Source organism: Leguminivora glycinivorella, chromosome 20 (genome assembly GCF_023078275.1).
Source record: "Leguminivora glycinivorella isolate SPB_JAAS2020 chromosome 20, LegGlyc_1.1, whole genome shotgun sequence".
Lineage (NCBI taxonomy): Eukaryota > Metazoa > Arthropoda > Insecta > Lepidoptera > Tortricidae > Leguminivora > Leguminivora glycinivorella.
In genome coordinates, this window is record NC_062990.1 from 16,848,706 (window position 1) to 16,875,077 (window position 26,372).

Here is a 26,372-nt window from a genome sequence, read left to right on the forward strand (position 1 = left end):
CTACGAAATTAGTCCCTGGTTGTGTCAACATCAACAAATACGAACTTTGTCCGCAACAGCACGATGCACGACTTGCTATGAGTGGAAGAGAGAGGGCAAATAAGAACAATTCTATGCAATAAAGTAAAACTTAAGTTACAGCATGATGATAATTTAATTTTATTATAATTCAAATTAGATTGATAATAATATTTTTTATAACTATAAGTTTTTCGATACATTTCGTTATTTTTTGTATTAAGAAAAAAAACGTGTAAGGGTACTGAGGGTAGATAGACATTTCCGTCTTATTCGAGTCGTTACTAATTACCTACCTTACAATTCACGTATAACTCATTCAGTTCATTTCTGTGTCTGGGTATCCTGTTCTTTGCTTTCTTTGTGCCTTTTTTTATTTAACTATGAGTTCGCATAATAATATTGACGTAGTCAAAAGATCGCAAATAATTGCGTTGCACGAAGAAGGGAGAAACATTTCAGAGATAGCTAGAGAAACCGGTGTGAATGTAAGTAGTTTTATTATTTCCTTACCAATTGGTTTTAGACAATAAATAAGTTGGAATGCTATACAAAATATGGTTATAATTTATGTTTAATTACGTGTTTATAAATTGTTACAGTGGAAAACTGCTAGTTTGTGGATACAACGTTTCCAAATGGAAGGGTCGCTGTCACACCGCCAGAGGTCTGGCAGACCAAACCTTATAGACGCCTCACAACGTCAGCTTATGGTGAGAGAATACGAGGAAAATGGTTTCAAACCGACAAGCCACTATGCCCGTTTATTTGGCACTTGTGCGGACACGGTTCGTCGAGTTCTTCACAGTGAAGGCTTGCACAATCGCAGGCCTGCTGTTAAGCCTCTTCTCACAGACAGACACAAAACGGCAAGATTACAATTTGCGAAGGATCACTTAGACTACGACTGGAGTAATGTTATCTTCACTGACGAAAAGTCTTTCAGATCAAGTCAACATGGCCGTCTTCATTTATGGCGCAGAAATAATACTCGGTACGATACCAACAATGTCGTGCCTAACATGGAGTCGGGCCGTATTTCGGTGAACATGTGGGGCTGGATGAGTGCAGCAGGGCCGGGGAGCTCGTCAGGATTCCCAATCGAGCGAATAGCGAAACATATGTGGAAGTGCTAGAGGAAACGTTATTACCTACTGTTCGAAACGTATATCCTGAAGACGAAATGACACAGATAACGTTAGTGCAGGACAATTGCCCTATTCATAATTCGCATACTGTGAAGAGGTGGTTGGAGCAAAATAAAAATGAAGTAAAAGTTATTCCGTGGCCTGCTAGGTCGCCCGATTTAAATCCAATTGAGAATGTCTGGGGTGTTATGGTCCAGCGCTGGGATAACGTCAATGAGCGAACCCCGAAGCATTAGAAGCTCATTGTTTGCAAATATGGGAAAACATTCGCGGGTCAGATTTTTGTCAAAATCTTGTCGCATCTATGCGTTCCCGTTTGCAAGATGTAATTGACAAGGAAGGGGTTATACCAAATATTAGTGACATAATCATTTGGCCAGGTCAAGCCTGTAGGTATAACAAAGACTGTTAATCGATGCAACAGTGTGTGTCAAATAAGTGTATAAATAACATTATAATACTTTATATGCCTATATTAATATGTAAAAATTACATTATTTTTCTATTGAACACGTAAGTAAAAAATATTACCTTTGATTATTTGATAACAAGACTATATTGGAGTTAGTGATAATAATTTCAAACTTGACACAATTTATTAATAAGTGGTAATTAAGTAGGTAATTGCCTACCAGTCCTGTAATCCACTCTCGTTTTACCGTACAGGTGAAAGGATTTATAAAGGTGCTTTTTTAAATTTATGTTTAATGTGATTCATTCACTAAAATTTATTTATGCTGGAAATAATGAAAAATTAACAATCTTAGTTCTCCTTTATTTCACATATTACCTACAATACCTACATTTTTAATTGGGGTGAGGCTTCAATCCTTTTCCGATGGGAAATGCAACTTAAGCCTAAACCTTAATAAAATGTTGGGTAATTTGCCATCCGGCTGTAAATTAGACCATTTAATATGTTATAAAAATAGCGGTTAATAATATAGTTAACACCCAAAATAAAGTTTTAAACCACTGCTCAAACAGTAAGGTTAAATGGTGGAAATTTTATACATATTATTAGAAAGATATTTGTAATTTATTTACCTACACATGTCAACACCCGAGGTATTAGATTATTAATCTAGGCTGTTATTTAGAAGTAAATAAATAACTTAATATATCTTGTTTTTAAGATAAGAACTTTTAGGGTAAAATAAAATGTGTAATTGCAGTTATTCTCTGAAGATAATGCTGTATACCTTATTTTGCCGTTGTCGTATTTTTTAATACTTTGTATAAGGTTTTAGGCAATTATAAAAGTGAACATTATCGTGACCAGCGGGCTTATTTTTGAGTCTCACGCGTTCGAATTCAGAAAATTGTCACTGAAAATAATAAACAAGTCACCGTTTTCAACAGGTATTTTAGTGACAAAATCCCGTATGCGAGATTCAAAAATCGCCCTCCAGGTATTAGTAAAAAATAAATGAAAATAAATACAATAATGAAAACAACAGCGTTTAGTTATTTCTGGTTGTTTATATATATGTGTAATAGTTATTTGTTTTTTGTTTTAATATTGGAATCCAACTTTGCCAAGGGGGCAAAGTTGTTGTTTAACCGCACGTGCCAATATTGATACCCGAGCAAGCGAAAGATTCCAATATTGAACCGCGAGCGTAGCGAGAGGTTCAAAAAGTGGAATCTTGAGCGTTGCGAGGGTTTCAAGGCACGAAGGTTAAACGAACTTTGCCACCGAGTGAAACACAAAATTTTTCACCACACCAACACGAACAAAATACAGACTATAGAACATCAAACTAAATCAAATCCATCAATTTATTCAATATTTAGGATTCAAAATCATCATTTTTAAGTAAATTCTAAGGCAAGACATCGTTAAAATTTGTATGAAATTACTTTGCGCTCTTGGATAACGGATACCAAAATTGCATGTTATCCACAAGAGTGCAAAGTAATTTCCAAATTTTAACTTGATGCCTTGAGCTGGCTGGTAGAACTTACCTACAAATAATTATTTTTAAATCATAAATATTGAATAGATTGCTGGATTTGATTTAAATTGATGTTTTATAGTCAGTATTTTGTTCGCGTTGGTGTGGTGAAAATTTTTATGATTTTTATGAAGTAAATTAAATGATCGTATTAACGATATACCATCCATACTAATATTAAGTATAAATGGGAAAGTGTGTTTGTCTCTGTTTGTTTTTCCGCCTTTCACGGTAAAATGGAACGGATAGTTGAAGGGTTGCAGAGTGACATAGGCTACTTTTCGTGTATTTCCAACCCCGGGCTCTTCCCTAAAATGGATTGAGTATGGAGCATTCCTCAATTTTCAAATTTAACTCGAGCGAAGCCGCGGGCAAAAGCTAGTATTGTATAATGCTCATATTGCCTATATAAGTTAATAACTTTAATCATAGACATAAAAAATAATAAAAAATACCTGAAGTGTCATGCAATAATTGGTAACTTAAATTTTCCCGTTACATGGAACTACCCGAGGTTTGAAACGAACTATAGTTAATTTACTAACAAACTAAAATAGAAAACCTTGTTTATATAAACGTATAATATATACTTTTTAAAACATTATTATTTTACAGCTATTTAAACTGGGATGTCTCAGTAACTCACTGAGAAAGAACCAACATATACTATAACTATACTACAAAAAAATATATAGAAATCTTTCCCTGATAGGTATCACAATGTCTGATAACTTTGTTTACACACATTAGAAATAATACCTATGTGAGATCAGACCCTTTAGCACAACTTGCCTTGTCGCGCGCGAGTCCATACATAAAGCGCGACTTCAAGTATGGACTCGCGCGCGACAAGGCAAGTTGTGCTAGAGGGGCAGGTGGAGCATTAAGACAGGGATACTCGTTAATAAAGGAAACTTGTTTTTTTTTAAATGTTTGTTCCATACTTCCAATAGTTAGTAATGTAATGACTTGAAAAGTAATAATGATATTACCCTCAACTAGAGTGTAGTAAATAAGACAATAAATAAGTAAATTATTTTAAATCTCAACCTTAACCAGCAAGTAATAAAAACACGAAAAATCAAGAGATACTTTTCTGAAGTAAAATCGCGGTAGTATAAAAAATTTCGGAAGAATAACATTAACATTATTATTATGCCAATTTCAACCTTATCCTGTAGTCATTAGAAGAGTTTGAGAACAGACCACTGAGACCACATAGATTACGGATTGCATTGAAGTAATGCAAGGCAAATTTTCGACAAGGTTGTCAACTCAACTGGTAGCCTAGGGGAACAGAGCACTGGTTATACGAAGGGTCGGGCGCTTGGTGTTCCGAGTTCAAATCCTGGCAGTGGCGCTAAGTGTGATGTCTTTTTGTATGATGTTTGGCTGGAAGCCGACAAAATATTATAAAATTAAAAACGAGCAAATATGTATTCAGAAACGACGGTTGCTAGAAAAGTAATTGGTTGGTGCGGGCGGGGGGAGGCACAATGAGGGAGAACCGGCTCGGGCGAGCACACATCACGTGACCCGCTCGCCGTCGACCGATGATCTTTAGGGTTTAATTTCTCTGCAGTTTACATTATCCGATCCGATATCGGACGTCGGAAGGTATGGAATATCGGTCCTACATCCGATATCGGATTGGACAATGTGAAAACGCACTAATGAGGGTGCCACCGCCACTGGACGATTAACTTAGTAGTATTTAAAGACAAAGGCATATTTAGAAAAACTCATAACAAAAATTTATAAATGATTTCTACCTCTCCCTAATGTGGTTTTACCCATCGTGACTAAGTGACACTCGTTTGAAATTAAAATATAAAAAAATGTATTTTAAACGACAATGAACATAAAAACTCGTAATAATTTAATGAATTTCTTTACTTATTAGCAAATTCACCTACATTAACCTTTTTTGGTCAACAACGCCATCTAATTTTCTATCTATACACTACTCCATTCTTGCTTTCAACGCCATCTAGTTTTCTATCTATACACTAGTCCATTCTTGCTACAGACGTTGATATGCAAAATTGACCCTTAGGCTTTCCATGCACTTTTTCGGCTGATAGTACATAAATATCGAGATTATTGAAATAATCGCACTTTATTTTGACGTCGGATTCCTCTGTTCTTCCAAATCTTGTCGAAGTTAGCCATAGCACTCTTTGCAGGTTATCAATGACCCAAGATACATAAACGCGCTGACTTTTTTGTAATGACGAATTGCTTTTAAATAACATGAGGCTGTCAAAACTAGCCAAAGTCGCTGCCAGCTTACGTTGGAATGAGAGGTTAGATCGCTTTATCTCGTTATAATTTATGACCGCCGTTCGACACCGTCCCCACCGCCTCGCGATGAGACCGGGCAGAAGGTAAAAAGTTGCATTTCACTTTAGGTCGTACTTTACATTCGGGCCTCGAGACGTCTCGAGTACCTGTCATTTTTTTCTCGTCTCGAATGAAGCCGAAAGTCTCGAGAAGTCTCGAGTTCGAGACTCTCGAGCAGAAACCCTAGTTCCGCGGTTCCAGGAGACTTGGATATTTATTTTTTTACGTCGGTGACAAACGTGTCGCCCGCCTGATGGTAAGCAGTTTCCCTAACATATGGAGTATATGGGCGCCTCTAACCCTAAACCTGCGCCTGCGCACCAGCTACTGATTCAACGAAGTTGATTTGAGTTTAAGATACTTAAAGGTAATCTACAAATGTATAGACAATTAACAGACTGTGAGATCATATCAATATCATGTAACAGTCTGTCTACGATGGGTTAAAAATGAATAATCACTTTTTTATTTATTTCCTAGCAAGTATCACCTACATATTCATTTTCAAAGTGTTTTCGATACCTCTAGTTTTGCTTGTTTAGACAATTTATAAATATATAGTCTGGCATACCTAATATACAATAAACCAACACAACAGTAAGAGAGAGTGAACGAAAACGCATTGACGCTCTGGAAATGTGGTGCTGGAGAAGAATGCTCCGGATATCGTGAACTCAGCGTCGCACTAATGTGTCTATTCTTCAGGAGGTCAAAACCAAACAAATAAAGACTAAGAGTTTTGAATGATTCACGGTTATTTTCATTAGACTTATATTGACCGGGATATAGACCGTGATTACCTTTTTGATTTTTGTCGAGCTCCCGATATTTCGACGCAGTTGCATGCATCATGATCACGGAAAACACGGTCCGCCATAGAGAGACTTGTTGTTCAGGCCCCGTAGCCGAATGGCATTTCTCCGACGCCAAACGAAAACGAAACGCCGCGCCAGTTAGTCGGGCTCTGTCGCGCCAATATGCAAGAGCGATAGAGATAGATATCTACTAGCGTTTCGTTTCGTGAGCGTTTGTGCCATTCGGCTACGCACCCAGGGAAGAGTGGGCGGTACAAGACCCAGACTGCGCCCCTCAATGCGGTGGACAGACCAAAGTGAGGGCTCTCACCGGGTCACCCTTAAATCTCTGCGCGCAGAACGCTACAAATAGCAATATGGCGGGAAACCATTAAAAAGGCAGCACAACGACCCCAATGACCACGACTGCTCTGACAAAAGTATACGACTAAGAAGAAGAAGAATATACAATAATTTCCAAATTTACAATTATATGAAAAGTTCTATGTCTGAAGGATCCTCGCGCTCACGCTCATAATGTTCTATGTGCAATTGTGCATAACTTTTCTGTGATGGGGAGCCAGTGTATATATTATAACCACAATGTACATATAATGATAAGATCATTAGGATGTAACACCCTGTACATCATTATTATGAGTCACGTTCCTTTAGGTACTCGAACAGAAGAGTCCAGTCGAGCTGACTGCATCGCAGCTGCAGCCGCTGCACTTCACGTAGTGCTTTAAACATCTAACAGTGAAAGTGCAGGCTGCGTGACGCGACGCACGCGACGCGACGCGTTGTTCAGGCGCCCTTCACACACAACTCAAACAACGTACATTTTTTGTAAGTACATTTTCGGGGCAAATGTGTGTAGGTACCTAGTAGGTAGGTTAAAGTAGGTGCTTCATTGTTTAAGAAGGAAGGAATGCCGACCTAGGTTTTTTAGTGTAGTGTGTAGGCGTAGTGGCAATTTGATATTTATAACCTGTTGTTTCGTGTGGCTTTTCATTTTAGGTGGTCTAATAAAACAACAATGCCGATAAATGAGTGCGTGACGACCGACCGGTTCATCGACCTAGCGTACGCGGCCGACGTCGACACGTCCGAGCACCCCGAGCTGCTGGAGCTGGCGCGCGAGCTCGTCGCCGAGGAGCCCGACACCCGCGCCGCGGCCATACAGGAGCTGCGCGACATGGTATACGGTGAGCGCGCGAGGCCGGCGCACACACGTCCGAGCCCGAACGGTCAACCATGTGCAGGGGCTATAGCTATCCAAATGGGAATATAGGAGAACATAACTACACTATATTTTATGTCAAGAAATATTACTTAAAACATTATTTAACCTTGTCAAATATGAGAATCAGCGAAAGTGATTCCTTTAGTTTTGTAAATTGTTACAATTTGTGGTGTGTAGGAGATGAACAATGAACATACTACAGCTCCTTCAGGATAGAGTCTGTTGGGTTTGAAGATAACTATCTGTTTAAGGGTAAATGCAAGCAGGGTCACTTTGCAGATCATTGTCATCATCCTTCCATCCCGGCCGCGGTTTGCGCCTCAGCGACTGGGTTTGGAATGACTATTGAGAGCGATAGTCATGATCGAGCTCTCAGATGGTAGCTTATTTTCGCAGATAATGTACGTCCACACTCACTGCATGTCAGCACAGCACCCCTCCGATGTAATTATAGCAGCTCATTTGTACCTGCAGTCAGTAGTGATCGAATATCGAATGACAGCCAAAACGCCTATATACATAGTCTCGGCAGCATGCATGGATGACCTATTGCCTGATGGTTGCAGAGCGCGGCGAGTGCAGCCCGCGGCGGCTGGACGACGCGTTCCTGCTGCGCTTCCTGCGCGCGCGCCGCTTCGTCGTGCGCCGCGCGCACCGCCAGGTCACCACCTACTCACAATATAACTATACCCACGAGTGCATCCTGCCACTCCCACCCATTGCACTTCCTCTTCCCACCTCGCTGCTTTTCTCGTCGCCAACGCAACACCCGAGCTAACGAATCGAAGTGTTCATTCCTGAACACGCACACAAACGCCTTAACAATAGTGGCGTGCATGTGTCCATTCTACCAACAAATTTATTCAACTCAATATAATATATCTACCTACACACATCAGTAAATAGTTACCTACTTGGGGATTTGCAAACTATGTATTTATAAGTAAGTACCTCAAAATTCGGACGATAGCTTCCTCTGTTCCCCTTTGTAAATTATTGAGTTGATGGGAAGAAATATAAAATAATGTCCCTCAAATTCAAAATATATTTTCACCACACCAACTGTTAAAGGCTAACTTTGCTATTCGAAAACAGATAGCAAAATTGCATTTTATCCACAAGGGGGCAAAGTAATTTCATACAAATTTTAACTCATCATCTTAATCTGGCTGCTAGATTTTACCTATAATTGATGATTTTGAATCATAAATATTGAATAAATTGATGGATTTGATTGAATTTGATGTTTTATAGTTAGTATTTTGTTCGTGTTGGTGTGGTGAAAAATTTTATGTTTCACTCGGTGGCAAAGTTTGTTTTTTTTTTTTTTTTTTATTTATTTAACAAATAAGTACATTATATTTTTCACATTTATGTTTCTCGCCAAACTGTCTTGCAGTTTGTTGGCGAGATAGCGCTCATTTTAACATTTATATATATAGTATACTTAGGTACTTACATATTTATTAGGCACTAATTAACTTAAAACTATTTACATGCAATGCGCAAGCTTATGTTATCATTATTACATGCTAATGCTTCCTGGACTACTCAATTACACTTATACTGTGTAAGAATGTCCTATAATATCTATTTATTTATTTATTTATTTATACTTTAGGTAGGTAGATAAATATCTTAGGGCAATTTCTCCAATAGCGTTTCTTTTTACCCGACTACGGCAACGCAAAAGGAGGGTTATGATTTTGACCGGTATGTATGTGGCTATGTATGTATGTATGTATGTATGTTCATCTGTTCCCTCATAACTTCTAAAGTACTCGTTAGAATTTGACAAGCGATATGTCATTCGAATCGTCTTAATCGTCCGCTGGTTATAGGCTATATAACGTCACCGCAAACGAAACATGGCGCCCTCTAGAGGTCATAAAGTAACGAAGCAAAAAAATAAAATGAAGTTAAGATGACATGTTGTATATCATTTGAAAGGGCTTAATTAGCACATTTCAAATATGTACATATTATAAGCTTTTATTTCCAGCATTACCTGATTACACCGGATAATTCAGTAATTTCTCGGAAAAATTGACTATTTGCAAATCCGCAAGCGCAATGACATAGTTCCATGCATTATCCGACTTCGGTTACACACGAAAGCTTTTGCCAAAGGAACTAATTTGGCTGCTTTATATAATTATTTTATTAAAGACTTGCAATATTTTTTCGACCTAAAGTTCAATTTCATACAGCAAATTGTCATAATAACAACTAGACGTAGTTTGACACTGTTTTGACATTCTGACGTGTATCATAGATTGTAGGACACCCTAGATGTAGTAGATGTTACGTCATCATGGCATAATGAGTTTCCACTACGACAATATATTATGAAAGCCAGTTAATCATCTAAAATTAATATAATTTTCATAAAGAGAGAGAGAAATGCGGTATCACGATACTGATTGTCAGCTATACCTGTCTCTTTCAGTATATAGTATGCTTCATCAGAGTGTATATACATACCGTAGACGCGATCTTAAACCTACTTAAAGACCCACGCGGTCCTAAGCGGCGTCTAAACTTAAAGTGTCGAGCAAAGCCCGACGCTCGCGGTATTAAGCCGAGGGCGCCCTCTAACTTAAAGTGTCGGGCGAAGCCCGACGCACGCGATCCCAAGCCGGGCGCCAAAGGCGCCCTCTAACTTAAAGTGTCGGGCGAAGCCCGACGCACGCGGTTCTAAGCCGGGCGCCCAAGGCGCCCTCTAACTTAAAGTGTCGGGCGAAGCCCGACGCACGCGGTCTTAAGCCGGGCGCCGAAGGCGCCCTCTAACTTAAAGTGTCGGGCGAAGCCCGACGCACGCGGTCTTAAGCCGGGCGCCGAAGGCGCCCTCTAACTTAAAGTGTCGGGCGAAGGCCGACGCACGCGGTCCTAAGCCGGGCGCCGAAGGCGCCCTCTAACTTAAAGTGTCGGGCGAAGGTCGACGCACGCGGTTCTAAGCCGGGCGCCGAAGGCGCCCTCTAACTAAAAGTGTCGGGCGAAGCCCGACGCACGCGGTCTTAAGCCGGGCGCCGAAGGCGCCTCAACTCAAAGTGTCGGGCGAAGCCCGACGCACGTGGTCTAAACCGGGTGCCGCAGGCGCCCTCTAACTTAAAGTGTTGGGCGAAGCCCGACGCACGCCGTCCTAAGCCGGGCGCCGAAGGCACCCTTTAACTTAAAGTGTCGGGCAGAGACCGACGCACGCCGTCCTAAGCTGGGCGCCGAAGGCGCCTTCTAACTTAAAGTGTTAGGCGAAGCCCGACGCACGTGGTCTAAGCCGCGCACGCGGTATTAAGCCGGGCGCCCTCTAAATTAAAGTGTCGGGCGAAGTCCGACGCACGCCGTCCTAAGCCGGGCGCCGAAGGCGCCCTCTAACTTAAAGTGTCGGGCGAAGGCCGACGCACGCGGTCCTAAGCCGGGCGCCGAAGGCGCCCTCTAACTTTAAGTGTCGGCGCCCTCAAACTTAAAGTGTCGGGCGAAGGCCGACGCACGCGGTCCTAAGCCGGGCGCCGAAGGCGCCCTCTAATTTTAAGTGTCGGGCGAAGCCCGACGCACGCGGTTCTAAGCCGGGCGCCGAAAGCGCCCTCTAACTTAAAGTGTCGGGCGAAGCCCGACGCACGTGGTCTAAACCGGGTGCCGCAGGCGCCCTCTAACTTAAAGTGTTGGGCGAAGCCCGACGCTCGCCGTCCTAAGCCGGGCGCCGAAGGCACCCTTTAACTTAAAGTGTCGGGCAAAGCCCGACGCACGCCGTCCTAAGCTGGGCGCCGAAGGCGCCCTCTAACTTAAAGTGCCCGAAGTCGAAGCCCGACGCACGTGGTCTAAGCCGCGCACGCGGTATTAAGCCGGGCGCCCTCTAAATTAAAGTGTCGGGCGAAGCCCGACGCACGCCGTCCTAAGCCGGGCGCCGAAGGCGCCCTCTAACTTAAAGTTTCGGGCGAAGCCCGACGCACGCGGTCTTAAGCCGGGCGCCGAAAGGCGCCCTCTAACTTAAAGTGTTGGGCGAAGCCCGACGCACGTTGTCTAAGCCGGGCGCCGAAGGGGCCCTCTAACTTAAAGTGTCGGGCGAAGCTCGACACATGCGGTTCTAAGCCGGGCGCCTTGGGCGCCCTCTAACTTAAAATGTCGGGCGAAGCCCAACGCACGCGGTCCTAAGCCGGGCGCCTCCGGCGCTCTCTAACAAAAAGTGTCGGGCGAAGCCCGACGCACGCAGTAATAAGCCCGGCGTCCTCGGCTCCTTTTAAGATGTCGGGCGAAGCCCGACGCAGGCTTTCCTAAGCGGGGCGCCTTCAGCGCTCTCATACTTAATAAATAAAATAGTAACCCCAAAGTAAGTTAAATAAAAAATAAGTTCAAAAACTAAAACCCGACTACTATAAAATGTGCTCTTAAAAGTATGAAACAAGATAGAATTGTTTTATGAAATTATCATGCATGAAATTCACAGCTGTGTATTCTTTTCAATACATAAACTCAATGTTATAATAAGTTTGTAAATTTTAGAAATACTTGCAGAGATTCCGAAGATAACCGTGGTCGTATGCCACTTACCTTAAAGTTTATAATTGTGGCATACGACCACGGTTATCTTCGGAATCTCTGCAAGTATTTCTAAAATTTACAAACTTATTATAACATTGAGTTTATGTATTGAAAAGAATACACAGCTGTGAATTTCATGCATGATAATTTCATAAAACAATTCTATCTTGTTTCATACTTTTAAGAGCACATTTTATAGTAGTCGGGTTTTAGTTTTTGAACTTATTTTTTATTAACATATGAATTACGATCTAAAAACTTTACATTACAATTGTGCTTTATATTTAATATCTCTTGGGTAAACGTTTCAGAGAATTTACTACATATGTTATAAATATTATCAACTTTTCCCAGATAACGCAAAACTACTTCGTCTACATTTAGTTTGAGACGCCCCAACCAACCGTTAATCGTATTCCAAATTTTTTTTATAATCATTTTGACAATTTTTAATTTCCTGTCTTCGATACATATTCTTAGCATTATTTATTTGTTTATTTACATTATTTCTGTATTTGGTGTATTCTAGTCTTTTGCACATATTATTTGGGGACGCCTTCCACACTCTAAACAACTCGTCCCGTTTAGAAATCATAGCAAATAACCTTCTATTTATCCATGGTTGTGTAATCCTTCTTACCTGTCGTTTTTTTTCAATCTTACTCTCACTATAAATTGACTCAAAAACTGTACTTAGTTTATTATATAGCAGCAAGGGACAAGTTATCATAAGTAATTGTGACCATTCATAATTATCTAATTTGCTATTAACGAGCTTATCGTCTAAAACAAGTTGTGTATTTTTTTGCAATGCACTTTTATTAAAATGCTCACGTTCAAGGTCCAAACTTAAGCCGATCATATGGTGATCCGATATACCGCACTCTATCACACTCACGGCCGCAGGCGCTTGTTGCCGTCTCGCTCGCACCCACACATGGTCTATACACGACTCGTCCAGCCGCCCGTCCACGATACCGACCCGCGTTATCTCCGAACTAGGTATGCAGCACTGCAGGCCATATCCACACAAGGTGTTTTTGTAGTTACTAATCGACGAATTCATATTTTCTCTAGATAAGTCCATATTTATGTCTCCAATAATTATCAAATCCTCGCAGCTTGGTACGCGCTGAACACATAATTCCAGTTGTTGTATAAATACATTTTTGTTCGTTTGGGGAGGTCTGTAGATAGCCAGTAAGTTAATTTTTCTTTTATCTAGTTGCACAATTCCATATATTAATTCCATACTTAGGTAATTTACCTCTACTACCGAAAAATTAATTTTATTTTTAACATATATTAATATGCCCCCTCCGCGGCCCGTTTGTCTAGTTTTTGAATAGATGCAATATCCATTTATCCCATAACATGAAATTTCATCTTCCCTTATGTTGACTTCAGATAATATAATAATATCTGGTTGGTTTTGACACTGATCAATTAAAACTAATAATTCATTAAAGTGCTTACGCAGCGACCTTATGTTTAGATGTAATGTGATAATTTGTTTTTTCTTATTGTAAGCTGTACTCCATGTTTGGATGTTCTTGTGGCGTGAAAAGTCCACTTCACCTTCAATATCTAGAAGACTATCTATTTTGTCACGAATGGGAAATCATGTAGTGTGTACACACAGCTATTTGCTTAGTGACTAGGCTGTAATGTTTACGATGTCTTTTTCACACCTTATTTTATATATTTTTGCGTCGTTTTCTTTCCGAGCTAGTATGTTGGAATTCTGAATCCATATGAATCTGCAAATATCTCGAAGTTGCGTTTTAGCCGACCAGAACAACTGACGTTTAAATGAAATGAAATGAAATGTTTATTGTCAGACTGTGAGTTAGGTACAATGGTCTTAAAGATATGTCAGGGTGGTATCATCACAATCACCGCGATGCGGCGCACAATATTGTTAATACTAAAGCTAATCTTACAGCTAAATACTTATATTAATGTCCAGGCTATTACATTTAGTGCGAATAAAATAATTAGGTAATTGATACAATTCTCGAAAAAAAAAATAATATTAATAATTAAAAAAAAATAAGTTCAAAAACTAAAACCCGACTACTATAAAATGTGCTCTTAAAAGTATGAAACAAGATAGAATTGTTTTATGAAATTATCATGCATGAAATTCACAGCTGTGTATTCTTTTCAATACATAAACTCAATGTTATAATAAGTTTGTAAATTTTAGAAATACTTGCAGAGATTCCGAAGATAACCGTGGTCGTATGCCACAATTATAAACTTTAAGGTAAGTGGCATACGACCACGGTTATCTTCGGAATCTCTGCAAGTATTTCTAAAATTTACAAACTTATTATAACATTGAGTTTATGTATTGAAAAGAATACACAGCTGTGAATTTCATGCATGATAATTTCATAAAACAATTCTATCTTGTTTCATACTTTTAAGAGCACATTTTATAGTAGTCGGGTTTTAGTTTTTGAACTTATTTTTTATTTAACTTACTTTGGGGTTACTATTTTATTTATTAAGTATGAGAGCGCTGAAGGCGCCCCGCTTAGGAAAGCCTGCGTCGGGCTTCGCCCGACATCTTAAAAGGAGCCGAGGACGCCGGGCTTATTACTGCGTGCGTCGGGCTTCGCCCGACACTTTTTGTTAGAGAGCGCCGGAGGCGCCCGGCTTAGGACCGCGTGCGTTGGGCTTCGCCCGACATTTTAAGTTAGAGGGCGCCCAAGGCGCCCGGCTTAGAACCGCATGTGTCGAGCTTCGCCCGACACTTTAAGTTAGAGGGCCCCTTCGGCGCCCGGCTTAGACAACGTGCGTCGGGCTTCGCCCAACACTTTAAGTTAGAGGGCGCCTTCGGCGCCCGGCTTAAGACCGCGTGCGTCGGGCTTCGCCCGAAACTTTAAGTTAGAGGGCGCCTTCGGCGCCCGGCTTAGGACGGCGTGCGTCGGGCTTCGCCCGACACTTTAATTTAGAGGGCGCCCGGCTTAATACCGCGTGCGCGGCTTAGACCACGTGCGTCGGGCTTCGACTTCGGGCACTTTAAGTTAGAGGGCGCCTTCGGCGCCCAGCTTAGGACGGCGTGCGTCGGGCTTTGCCCGACACTTTAAGTTAAAGGGTGCCTTCGGCGCCCGGCTTAGGACGGCGAGCGTCGGGCTTCGCCCAACACTTTAAGTTAGAGGGCGCCTGCGGCACCCGGTTTAGACCACGTGCGCCGGGCTTCGCCCGACACTTTAAGTTAGAGGGCGCTTTCGGCGCCCGGCTTAGAACCGCGTGCGTCGGGCTTCGCCCGACACTTAAAATTAGAGGGCGCCTTCGGCGCCCGGCTTAGGACCGCGTGCGTCGGCCTTCGCCCGACACTTTAAGTTTGAGGGCGCCGACACTTAAAGTTAGAGGGCGCCTTCGGCGCCCGGCTTAGGACCGCGTGCGTCGGCCTTCGCCCGACACTTTAAGTTAGAGGGCGCCTTCGGCGCCCGGCTTAGGACGGCGTGCGTCGGACTTCGCCCGACACTTTAATTTAGAGGGCGCCCGGCTTAATACCGCGTGCGCGGCTTAGACCACGTGCGTCGGGCTTCGCCTAACACTTTAAGTTAGAAGGCGCCTTCGGCGCCCAGCTTAGGACGGCGTGCGTCGGTCTCTGCCCGACACTTTAAGTTAAAGGGTGCCTTCGGCGCCCGGCTTAGGACGGCGTGCGTCGGGCTTCGCCCAACACTTTAAGTTAGAGGGCGCCTGCGGCACCCGGTTTAGACCACGTGCGTCGGGCTTCGCCCGACACTTTGAGTTTGAGGGCGCCTTCGGCGCCCGGCTTAAGACCGCGTGCGTCGGGCTTCGCCCGACACTTTTAGTTAGAGGGCGCCTTCGGCGCCCGGCTTAGAACCGCGTGCGTCGACCTTCGCCCGACACTTTAAGTTAGAGGGCGCCTTCGGCGCCCGGCTTAGGACCGCGTGCGTCGGCCTTCGCCCGACACTTTAAGTTAGAGGGCGCCTTCGGCGCCCGGCTTAAGACCGCGTGCGTCGGGCTTCGCCCGACACTTTAAGTTAGAGGGCGCCTTCGGCGCCCGGCTTAAGACCGCGTGCGTCGGGCTTCGCCCGACACTTTAAGTTAGAGGGCGCCTTGGGCGCCCGGCTTAGAACCGCGTGCGTCGGGCTTCGCCCGACACTTTAAGTTAGAGGGCGCCTTTGGCGCCCGGCTTGGGATCGCGTGCGTCGGGCTTCGCCCGACACTTTAAGTTAGAGGGCGCCCTCGGCTTAATACCGCGAGCGTCGGGCTTTGCTCGACACTTTAAGTTTAGACGCCGCTTAGGACCGCGTGGGTCTTTAAGTAGGTTTAAGATCGCGTCTACGGTATGTATATACACTCTGATGAAGCATACTATATACTGAAAGAGACAGGTATAGCTGACAATCAGTATCGTGATACCGCATTTCTCTCTCTCTTTATGAAAATTATATTAATTTTAGATGATTAACTGGCTTTCATAATATATTGTCGTAGTGGAAACTCATTATGCCATGATGACGTAACATCTACTACATCTAGGGTGTCCTACAATCTATGATACACGTCAGAATGTCAAAACAGTGTCAAACTACGTCTAGTTGTTATTATGACAATTTGCTGTATGAAATTGAACTTTAGGTCGAAAAAATATTGCAAGTCTTTAATAAAATAATTATATAAAGCAGCCAAATTAGTTCCTTTGGCAAAAGCTTTCGTGTGTAACCGAAGTCGGATAATGCATGGAACTATGTCATTGCGCTTGCGGATTTGCAAATAGTCAATTTTTCCGAGAAATTACTGAATTATCCGGTGTAATCAGGTAATGCTGGAAATAAAAGCTTATAATATGTACATATTTGAAATGTGCTAATTAAGCCCTTTCAAATGATATACAACATGTCATCTTAACTTCATTTTATTTTTTTGCTTCGTTACTTTATGACCTCTAGAGGGCGCCATGTTTCGTTTGCGGTGACGTTATATAGCCTATAACCAGCGGACGATTAAGACGATTCGAATGACATATCGCTTGTCAAATTCTAACGAGTACTTTAGAAGTTATGAGGGAACAGATGAACATACATACATACATACATACATAGCCACATACATACCGGTCAAAATCATAACCCTCCTTTTGCGTTGCCGTAGTCGGGTAATAATGAATTATATTTAGATATTCTATATTATGCTAGTCAATTGTCAAAGGAATGAAATGATCACTTATCTTATAGTAAGCCTTATCTAAGCACCATTTATAAAGTTTTCGTCCGAATTCAGGTTGCTCTAGTATTTTGATTTCATTGGGCAAGTGGTTAAACGTGTGAACAGACATATAAAATACACTCTTCCTAAAGTAAGCGGTTTTGTGCTCATCCGGATAGCATAAATTGAAACCATGGAGTTTGGACGTTATTCGCGGGTTACTTTTCTGTATTTTAAACTTATGTAAATTTTTTTTCACGTATAAACAGATTTCATAGACATATAAAGAGGGGACTGTGAGTACTTGCAATTCATTAAACAATGGTAGGCATGAGTCTCTACTTCGGGCGTTAAATATGGCTCTTATACATTTTTTTTGTAGCTTAAAGACTTTGTTGATGTCCTTACAATTACCCCACAGGATGATTCCATAGCGTAGGTTCGACATTATATGACCGTGAAACGCCGATACTGCTGCTTGTCGAGAAGCAATATTCCTCAATTTACGCAAGGCGAAGATAAACCTGGTTAGTTTTTTAATTAAAAATTCAGTATGTAGCTCCCAATTATTGTGACAGTCTATCATAACTCCCAAAAACCGCAAAGATGTTACGCTATCTATTTTTACATTGTTATACATTATGTTTATATTCGTAGGTTTTCCTTGGGAAGCATGAAATTCCACATAGTTCGTTTTATTCAAATTAACTTTTAACTTATTGATGTCTAGCCAGACATTGATATCATGAAATACAGTATTTACTTCAAGTTCGTACGTAGCAGGGTCTTTGCAACAGACAACAACAGAACAATCATCAGCAAACAGAGTTATATTGTGCTTAGTTATATTAGGTAAGTCATTTATGTATGCAAGAAATAACAACGGTCCAAGTATACTGCCTTGTGGAACACCCTGTTTTACAAATTCAAGATTAGATTGAAACTTTAGGATAGTTTGAGTCTCAGAACAATATTTTGTGGTTTCAGTTAACTGTTGTCTGTTCACTAAATACGATTCTATCCAGTCGGCACAGATACCACGTATTCCATACCTATTCAATTTATCTAATAGAATGTTCTGTTGGACGTAGTCAAACGCCTTAGACATGTCCATGAATATAGCTGTAACGGGCATACTTTTCTCTCTACTTTCCGCAATATCTTCTAGTAGCTCAAGTATAGCCGAAGTTGTGGACCTGTTTTTTCTGAAGCCAAATTGACGCTCAGATAGGACATTAAATCTATCGAAGAAATTTAAGATTCGGGTATACATCACGCGTTCAAATACTTTAGCAATTATAGGGATTAGTGCGATAGGTCTATAATTATCTGAGGTACGTTTATCGCCTTTTTTAAAGACCGGTTTAATAACGCTGATCTTCAATTTTTCGGGAAAAGTACCCTGTATCATAGAAAGATTAATGATATGGCTGAGTGGGAAAGCCAACACTTCAGCATTTTCTTTAATAACAGAAGTTGTGAGCTCGTCATAACCACATGATTTCGAGTTACGTAACGATTTGATGATTTTTGTTATTTCAAATGGGTCTGTTGGTTTTAAGTAAATGGTAGAACTATTAAACCGTATATTATTTTTTATCAAATTATGGTGTGTATTACATTCATTTCCCGCAATGTTTAAAAATTGCTTATTAAAAGCGTTCGTAATTGCTTGGGGATTGCTAAGAATTTCTCCTTTGAAATCTATATCACCTAGAGTATGGTTGGGTTTAGCTTTACCTAGGTTGGCGTTTATAATGTTCCAAGTTGCTTTGGTGACATTTTCCGCATTGGAGACTACCACTGCGTTTTGGTTTTTTTGTGCCTGTCTAATGCATTTCTTGTAAATTCTAGAGTAGGTTTTGTAATGGCTTTTGTATTTCTTTTTGTCATTTTTATTTTTAGTGTTAGTATATTTCATAAATAAATCCCTTTTAGTTTTAGAAGCAATCTTCATTCCTCTAGTCAACCACTTCAATCTTTTATTAGGTCTTATGCGAACAGTAATTACAGGAAAACAAAGCTTAGAATATAGGAGCAAATCGTCATGAAAAAGATTAAAGGCTAGTTGACAATCGTTACAATTTAGAACTTCAGTAAAAGATAAACTATTGATACATTCTCGAAATTTGTTACAATTTGTTTGGGAATAGTCACGTTTCTGTATGTACCAAGAATTTGGAGTTAATTTAATGTTGGCTGGAATTTCGATTATTTGTGCTGAGTGATCTGATAAATTTAAGTGATGAACTTTAGGCGTATTTTCAATATCAAAATTTGTGGCTATATTATCTATGCAAGTAGATGATAATTCAGTTATGCGCGTGGGTTCCTTGATTTGAAGCTTAAAGTTATAACTTAGTAGTGTGGCTTCAAACTCTTTAGCGGAGTCGAGATTTAATTTAAACCGATCAATGTTAAAATCTCCACATATAAGTATTCGTCTTGTGTTTGTAGAGTTTTTAGTCAGTAGATTAAGAAGTGTATCAAGTTTTTGAAAAAACTATCTAAATCTCCCGTCGGTATTCTATAAATACATATAATAGTAATGTTGTGGCAGGGAATGTCGATACCGCAGCATTCGAAAACCTTTTCCTGGCAAAGCTGATCAATCCACGACAATTCAGTATAATCAAAATCTAGATCCCGTCTGCCAAGTATACACACCCCTCCCCTTTTTTCCAAACGCCTTGAGTAGAAACACAATGGTTTGTAGTTTTTAAGTACTAAATTCGTTTCTTCACCCAATTTAATAAAAGTTTCACAAAGACATATTATATGGATAGGAGAACATTTTTCCTCAAAATCTTGTAAAACTACATCAAATATATCCTGCTTGTTCAGAACACCTGCGATGTTTTGATGAAAAAGTATGAGTTTTTTAGGAGGGTCGAAAAAACTGTGATTGAGTAAGAGCTTCGGTATTAGGTGCTGTTCCCGGTATGCTATTGTTTGTATCATTCAGGTCCAGTTGTATGTTGTCTTTAGTTTGTGTAAGCAGACTATCGAAATTGTGTATGGATTTGGTATTCAGATGGTGTAACTGTTGTTCTTCGACAGGCTGCAGCGTTGAAGTTCGGGTCTCTGGGGCCGGATCATATTTCCTCCCATTGATGAAAAGAGTACTGTCTCGTATAACGGCATAGTTTCCCTTTTTACGCTCTTCACGAAGACGCTCCCTAAGTTGTTGACGGGCCTTTAGTCTTTCGCCGTCGAGTACTTCGGAAACTGCGAGTCCGGTGCTTCTAAATAGGCGTGCGTTGTCAAGAATATATTTTTGCATCCTTGAGCTTAGAAGTTCAATTAGTATCGGTCGTCGGTTTCCCTTTCTTCCTAGTCTCTTTACGGTTTCAATGAAACCGTTTATTTCGATTTGTAGAATATCATGAAATACGTGATTGATACGGGAATATAGATCGTTTTCTGTTTCATCATAATAATCATACAATCCATATAGTATAAACTTTTTCTGGCTGTTTTCAAGGCCATTCGTTGTTTTCCTATCTAGACTGGCTTTCAGCTCACTTATTTCAGATGTTAGTGTTTGATACTGATGCTCTAGACTTTTCATTTTTTCATTAGTAGCGTGTAGTTCATCTGCTATTCTTTTTTGTTCTACCGTTATAGTGGTGTTTTTTAGTGTAAAATCAGCTTGAACCTTCCTGATGGCTACTTCGATTTCGGATTGTATTAATTTCCTTAGATCATTTATTACAATCGTGTTGTTGCATTTTAGTTTTGCATCTAATAAGGTACTTATTTGTTCTATGGTCACGCCCTGCTGTCCTTCCGAGGGTTGTTGAGATTTGGCGTCGTTATTATATATTATATAAATTTTGGGAGGTCTTCATTAATGTATATGGGTTTTTGACTTCCGTTTGCATAGATGTGGCTGTTAAAGAGTGGGGTCTTTCTAGCTTGTAGCCACTTCTCCCGTGTGGTCCTGCACTTCAGCTTGACGACAACGGGCTGCGGCTTGCCTTCGCCCGCCTTTTCTCGGCCGACCCTCGATGCATATTTTATGTCGTCAGGATTTAAATTAAGTTTTTTCGCTACTTCTTTCACTATTTCGGTTGTATTCTCCCCGGTGTTTTTTTCTAAGCCTATTATTTCCACGTTTTTCTCCTTTTTTTGCTGTTCCAGTTCCATAATCCGCTCTTCTAAAGCTTTATTGCATTTTTCAAGGTAGGTATTCTTTTGTTCGAGAGCTTTCATCTTTTTATCTGTTACTTCTTTATGTTCTATCAGCGTCTGGTATTTTTCAGAGTAAAAGTCCACTGTATCCTTTAGCTCGTCTAACTTTTTTCGACGTTATAAATCGCATCCAACTTGCTATTTACTTCCTTAATCACCGCTTCCAGTGAGGTTTCTCCTGGTTTGTATTCAATTTTTTCCTTACTTCCGTCCTGCCTGGGTCCTGAAGGACTGCCAGACTCCTTCCGGAAACAATCCTCACATCTGTCCTTCCTCGCGCACCTTTTATGAAAGATACCATCACAAGATTTGCACTTCACTGTATCATCTTTTGTAGAAGACACGAATTGTTTGCACTTTTTGCACTGCACCATTGTTTTTATTCAATATTTCGTAAACGTAAACACACAAGCTACACACGTCCACTCGCTGAGCGCGCGCGCGGCGAACTCGTTTTTAACCTTCGTGCCTTGATACCCTCACAACGCTCAAGATTCCACTTTTTGAACCACTCGCTACGCTCGCGGTTCAATATTGGAATCTTTCGCTTGCTCAGGTATCAATATTGGCACGTGCGGTTAAACAACTACTTTGCCCCCTTGTAAAACAAATAACTATTATTTATTCATTTAATATTTATTGCTCAAAAGAAAAATCTTAATCTTGCAGTAAAAAATGCAGACTTAATGTTTTAAAGCATTCTCTTTCTCTCCATATACTTATGATTAATTAAAATTTCATCAAATTAAATGATGCTTTTTGTGTCAGTTGGTGCGTTACTGCAACTTCCTGGAGCAGTACCCGTCGCTGTACCGCGGCGTGGACCTGTTCGCGCTCGCCAAGGTCAAGGGCGCCTACGAGGCCGCCATGCTGGACCGCCCGGGCGTGGGCCGCCTGCTCATCACGCGGTTCGGTGAGTGATCTGTGGCGAACACTGCCCATACGGACCTGGACGCGCTCGCCAAGGTCAAGGGCGCCTACGAGGCCGCCATGCTGGACCGCCCGGGCGTGGGCCGCCTGCTCATCACGCGGTTCGGTGAGTGATCTGTGGCGAACACTGCCCATACGGACCTGGACGCGCTCGCCAAGGTCAAGGGCGCCTACGAGGCCGCCATGCTGGACCGCCCGGGCGTGGGCCGCCTGCTCATCACGCGGTTCGGTGAGTGATCTGTGGCGAACACTGCCCATACGGACCTGGACGCGCTCGCCAAGGTCAAGGGCGCCTACGAGGCCGCCATGCTGGACCGCCCGGGCGTGGGCCGCCTGCTCATCACGCGGTTCGGTGAGTGATCTGTGGCGAACACTGCCCATACGGACCTGGACGCGCTCGCCAAGGTCAAGGGCGCCTACGAGGCCGCCATGCTGGACCGCCCGGGCGTGGGCCGCCTGCTCATCACGCGGTTCGGTGAGTGATCTGTGGCGAACACTGCCCATACGGACCTGGACGCGCTCGCCAAGGTCAAGGGCGCCTACGAGGCCGCCATGCTGGACCGCCCGGGCGTGGGCCGCCTGCTCATCACGCGGTTCGGTGAGTGATCTGTGGCGAACACTGCCCATACGGACCTGGACGCGCTCGCCAAGGTCAAGGGCGCCTACGAGGCCGCCATGCTGGACCGCCCGGGCGTGGGCCGCCTGCTCATCACGCGGTTCGGTGAGTGATCTGTGGCGAACACTGCCCATACGGACCTGGACGCGCTCGCCAAGGTCAAGGGCGCCTACGAGGCCGCCATGCTGGACCGCCCGGGCGTGGGCCGCCTGCTCATCACGCGGTTCGGTGAGTGATCTGTGGCGAACACTGCCCATACGGACCTGGACGCGCTCGCCAAGGTCAAGGGCGCCTACGAGGCCGCCATGCTGGACCGCCCGGGCGTGGGCCGCCTGCTCATCACGCGGTTCGGTGAGTGATCTGTGGCGAACACTGCCCATACGGACCTGGACGCGCTCGCCAAGGTCAAGGGCGCCTACGAGGCCGCCATGCTGGACCGCCCGGGCGTGGGCCGCCTGCTCATCACGCGGTTCGGTGAGTGATCTGTGGCGAACACTGCCCATACGGACCTGGACGCGCTCGCCAAGGTCAAGGGCGCCTACGAGGCCGCCATGCTGGACCGCCCGGGCGTGGGCCGCCTGCTCATCACGCGGTTCGGTGAGTGATCTGTGGCGAACACTGCCCATACGGACCTGGACGCGCTCGCCAAGGTCAAGGGCGCCTACGAGGCCGCTATGCTGGACCGCCCGGGCGTGGGCCGCCTGCTCATCACGCGGTTCGGTGAGTGATCTGTGGCGAACACTGCCCATACGGACCTGGACGCGCTCGCCAAGGTCAAGGGCGCCTACGAGGCCGCCATGCTGGACCGCCCGGGCGTGGGCCGCCTGCTCATCACGCGGTTCGGTGAGTGATCTGTGGCGAACACTGCCCATACGGACCTGGACGCGCTCGCCAAGGTCAAGGGCGCCTACGAGGCCGCCATGCTGGACCGCCCGGGCGTGGGCCGCCTGCTCATCACGCGGTTCGGTGAGTGATCTGTGGCGAACACTGCCCATACGGACCTGGACGCGCTCGCCAAGGTCAAGGGCGCCTACGAGGCCGCCATGCTGGACCGCCCGGGCGTGGGCCGCCTGCTCATCACGCGGTTCGGTGAGTGATCTGTGGCGAACACTGCCCATACGGACCTGGACGCGCTCGCCAAGGTCAAGGGCGCCTACGAGGCCGCCATGCTGGACCGCCCGGGCGTGGGCCGCCTGCTCATCACGCGGTTCGGTGAGTAATCCATCCACTACACGTCCCGTTGGTACTCTACACGTCCCTTGTTCACTACCCCTGCTGCATCAGGCGAGGAGCCGTGCTGGGCCGGCCCGCTCATCACGGACGTCTGAAGGGCACAGTTAGTACTCACCATCAGGCGGGCGCTATGCTTATATGTCACCAACAGGATATATATCGTTGTTGCAGGCGCGTGGGACCCGGACGAGTTCCCGGTGGAGGACCTGGTGCGCGCCAGCCTCGCCATGATGGAGATGGGGCTGCGCACGCCCAAGATGCAGGTGCGCCGGTTCACTGCCTGCCGCTGCTGCTGTAGCTAGCACTACTCACTTGAGTACTTATATACTCATTTTTCCATTCTTTAGACACTGGTCTCACCGCGAGCTATTAAGCTATGAGCTATCGGCTATAAAAACGAGTAAAAGATAAGCAGTCCCGTGCAAATAAAAGAGACACGGCGATTTTAATTGCTCACCGCTGGGCGAGTAACTATAAACATCGCCGTGTTTCTTTTATTTACACGGGAGTGATTATCTTTTGTTCGTTTTTATAGCCGATAGCTCATAGCTTACTAGCTCGCGGTGGGACCAGTGCCTTAGCGTGATTATGTTAATTTAGGTTACTCTGTGCAACGAATTTGGCTAAATAGCACGTCTTGGCAGAGATACTGCCGTGCCCCAAATTATAATTTACTAGACTGGCACTTTGTTTTTGTAGTAGTTTTCGCCCATGTTCATAACATAGCATACATTTTTTTTCTCATATCAAAAAGCGAAACACTTTTATAAATTGACCACTCTCTGTTGCACGCGCATCGCTACCTCGCTGTCTGGTGCCAATAGCGTTGAGTTGAGGGACTGCAGTCGAAGCAGGAAATGTTCGTGTTTGATTTTCCTAATGACACCAAGATGTCGCGCAGGTGCTGGGCGCCACCGGCATCTTCGACCTGCAGGGCGTCACGCTGCGCCACGTCGCGACGCTCACGCCTACCGTCGCCTACCAGATCGTCTGCCTCTCGGGGGTGAGTCTCAACTAAACCTGCAGTACCGATCAGAGGCGGCTGGTGAAAATTTCTGCTAGGCAACACTGAACAAAAGAAACCTTCTTTTACATTAGGTACTTTACAAGTAATCAAGTTTAGGCAAGCCTGTGGGAATCGGCTTGAATAGATCAGCCGCTGCTGGTACCGACCGACTATTAGTGTCGCCTAACCAGATCGTCTGCCTCTCGGGGTGAGTCTCAACTCAACCTGCAGACCCTGCAGTACTTAACGACTAGTGTCGCCACTAAGTCACTAAGTATTCAAACTTTGGATAAAACCATTTTTAAATAAATTAAAAATAATGTTATAAATAAATATAAAATGTATAAGTACACGTACAAATAATTTATGAAAAATTTAAATGTTCATTATCAGCAAAACGAAACGAAATTTTTTCTAAAATCGCTACTACTAACGCCATCTATAGGTGTACAAATCAAACTTTGGAGTAAAATTATACCAAAATAAAGCTTTTATAAAATTAATTTATCTGTGTTAGAAGATGATTTAAAAAAGGAATATATTTCGTTTCCAGTACGCGATGCCGGGCATCATGAACAGCTGCCACATCATCAACTACAACTGGCTACTGCACACCTTCTTCTTCCTGTTCAAGCGCTTCATCCGCCGCGCCGCCTGGTCGCGCATCCACTTCCACGGCAGCGACCTGGAGTCACTGCACCAGCACATACCGCGCGAGTGCCTCCCGCCGCGCTACGGCGGCTCCTGTCGCCTGCACACCGACTACGCCACCGGCATGGCCAAGGTGCGCCAGTACCGCACCGCGGCGCTCGAGCGGGACATGAGGGAGCTCGGCTGGGTGCTCAACGACGACTAGGGCTGAGTGCTCTAACACCTGATGTGCACTAGAGCCCGAGAGACTGCTACTATTACTTAAATTAAAAAGAGACATCTAGTGATCAATTCAGCAACTATTTAATTAAAAAGTATACTTTTTACAGAATATAAGCCAAATAAACCAGTTTATTCATAATATCTGTTATTTGTTCTTGAATTTGATGAAATAACCAAACGGTTAATTATTGTTATAGATGGGAAAGTGTTTAAAATACAGATAGGTACCCTACATATTAAATTATTTAATAGTTATGTGACTTAAGTATGTAAGATATATTTAC

At 43.4% G+C, this 26,372-nt stretch overlaps 1 protein-coding gene across 4 annotated transcripts; it reads left to right on the top strand.

The window, feature by feature from the left end:
• Positions 1 to 5,648: 5,648 nt before the first annotated feature.
• On the top strand, positions 5,649 to 26,372 carry LOC125237139 (clavesin-2-like). Of its 4 annotated transcripts, none has more exons than XM_048144113.1 (7): positions 5,649 to 5,723; positions 7,282 to 7,469; positions 8,074 to 8,168; positions 22,199 to 22,343; positions 24,381 to 24,472; positions 25,111 to 25,212; positions 25,769 to 26,372. In XM_048144113.1, exons 2-7 carry the CDS (start codon positions 7,301 to 7,303, stop codon positions 26,069 to 26,071), a joined length of 906 nt encoding a protein of 301 aa, XP_048000070.1. In that variant the 5' UTR covers positions 5,649 to 5,723; positions 7,282 to 7,300; the 3' UTR covers positions 26,072 to 26,372. The 4 variants fall into 4 exon arrangements, with proteins under 4 accessions (XP_048000070.1, XP_048000072.1, XP_048000073.1 ...); XM_048144115.1 differs by lacking the exon at positions 5,649 to 5,723 and adding an exon at positions 5,810 to 5,834; XM_048144116.1 differs by lacking the exon at positions 5,649 to 5,723 and adding an exon at positions 6,877 to 7,110 and having other exon boundaries at positions 25,850 to 26,372.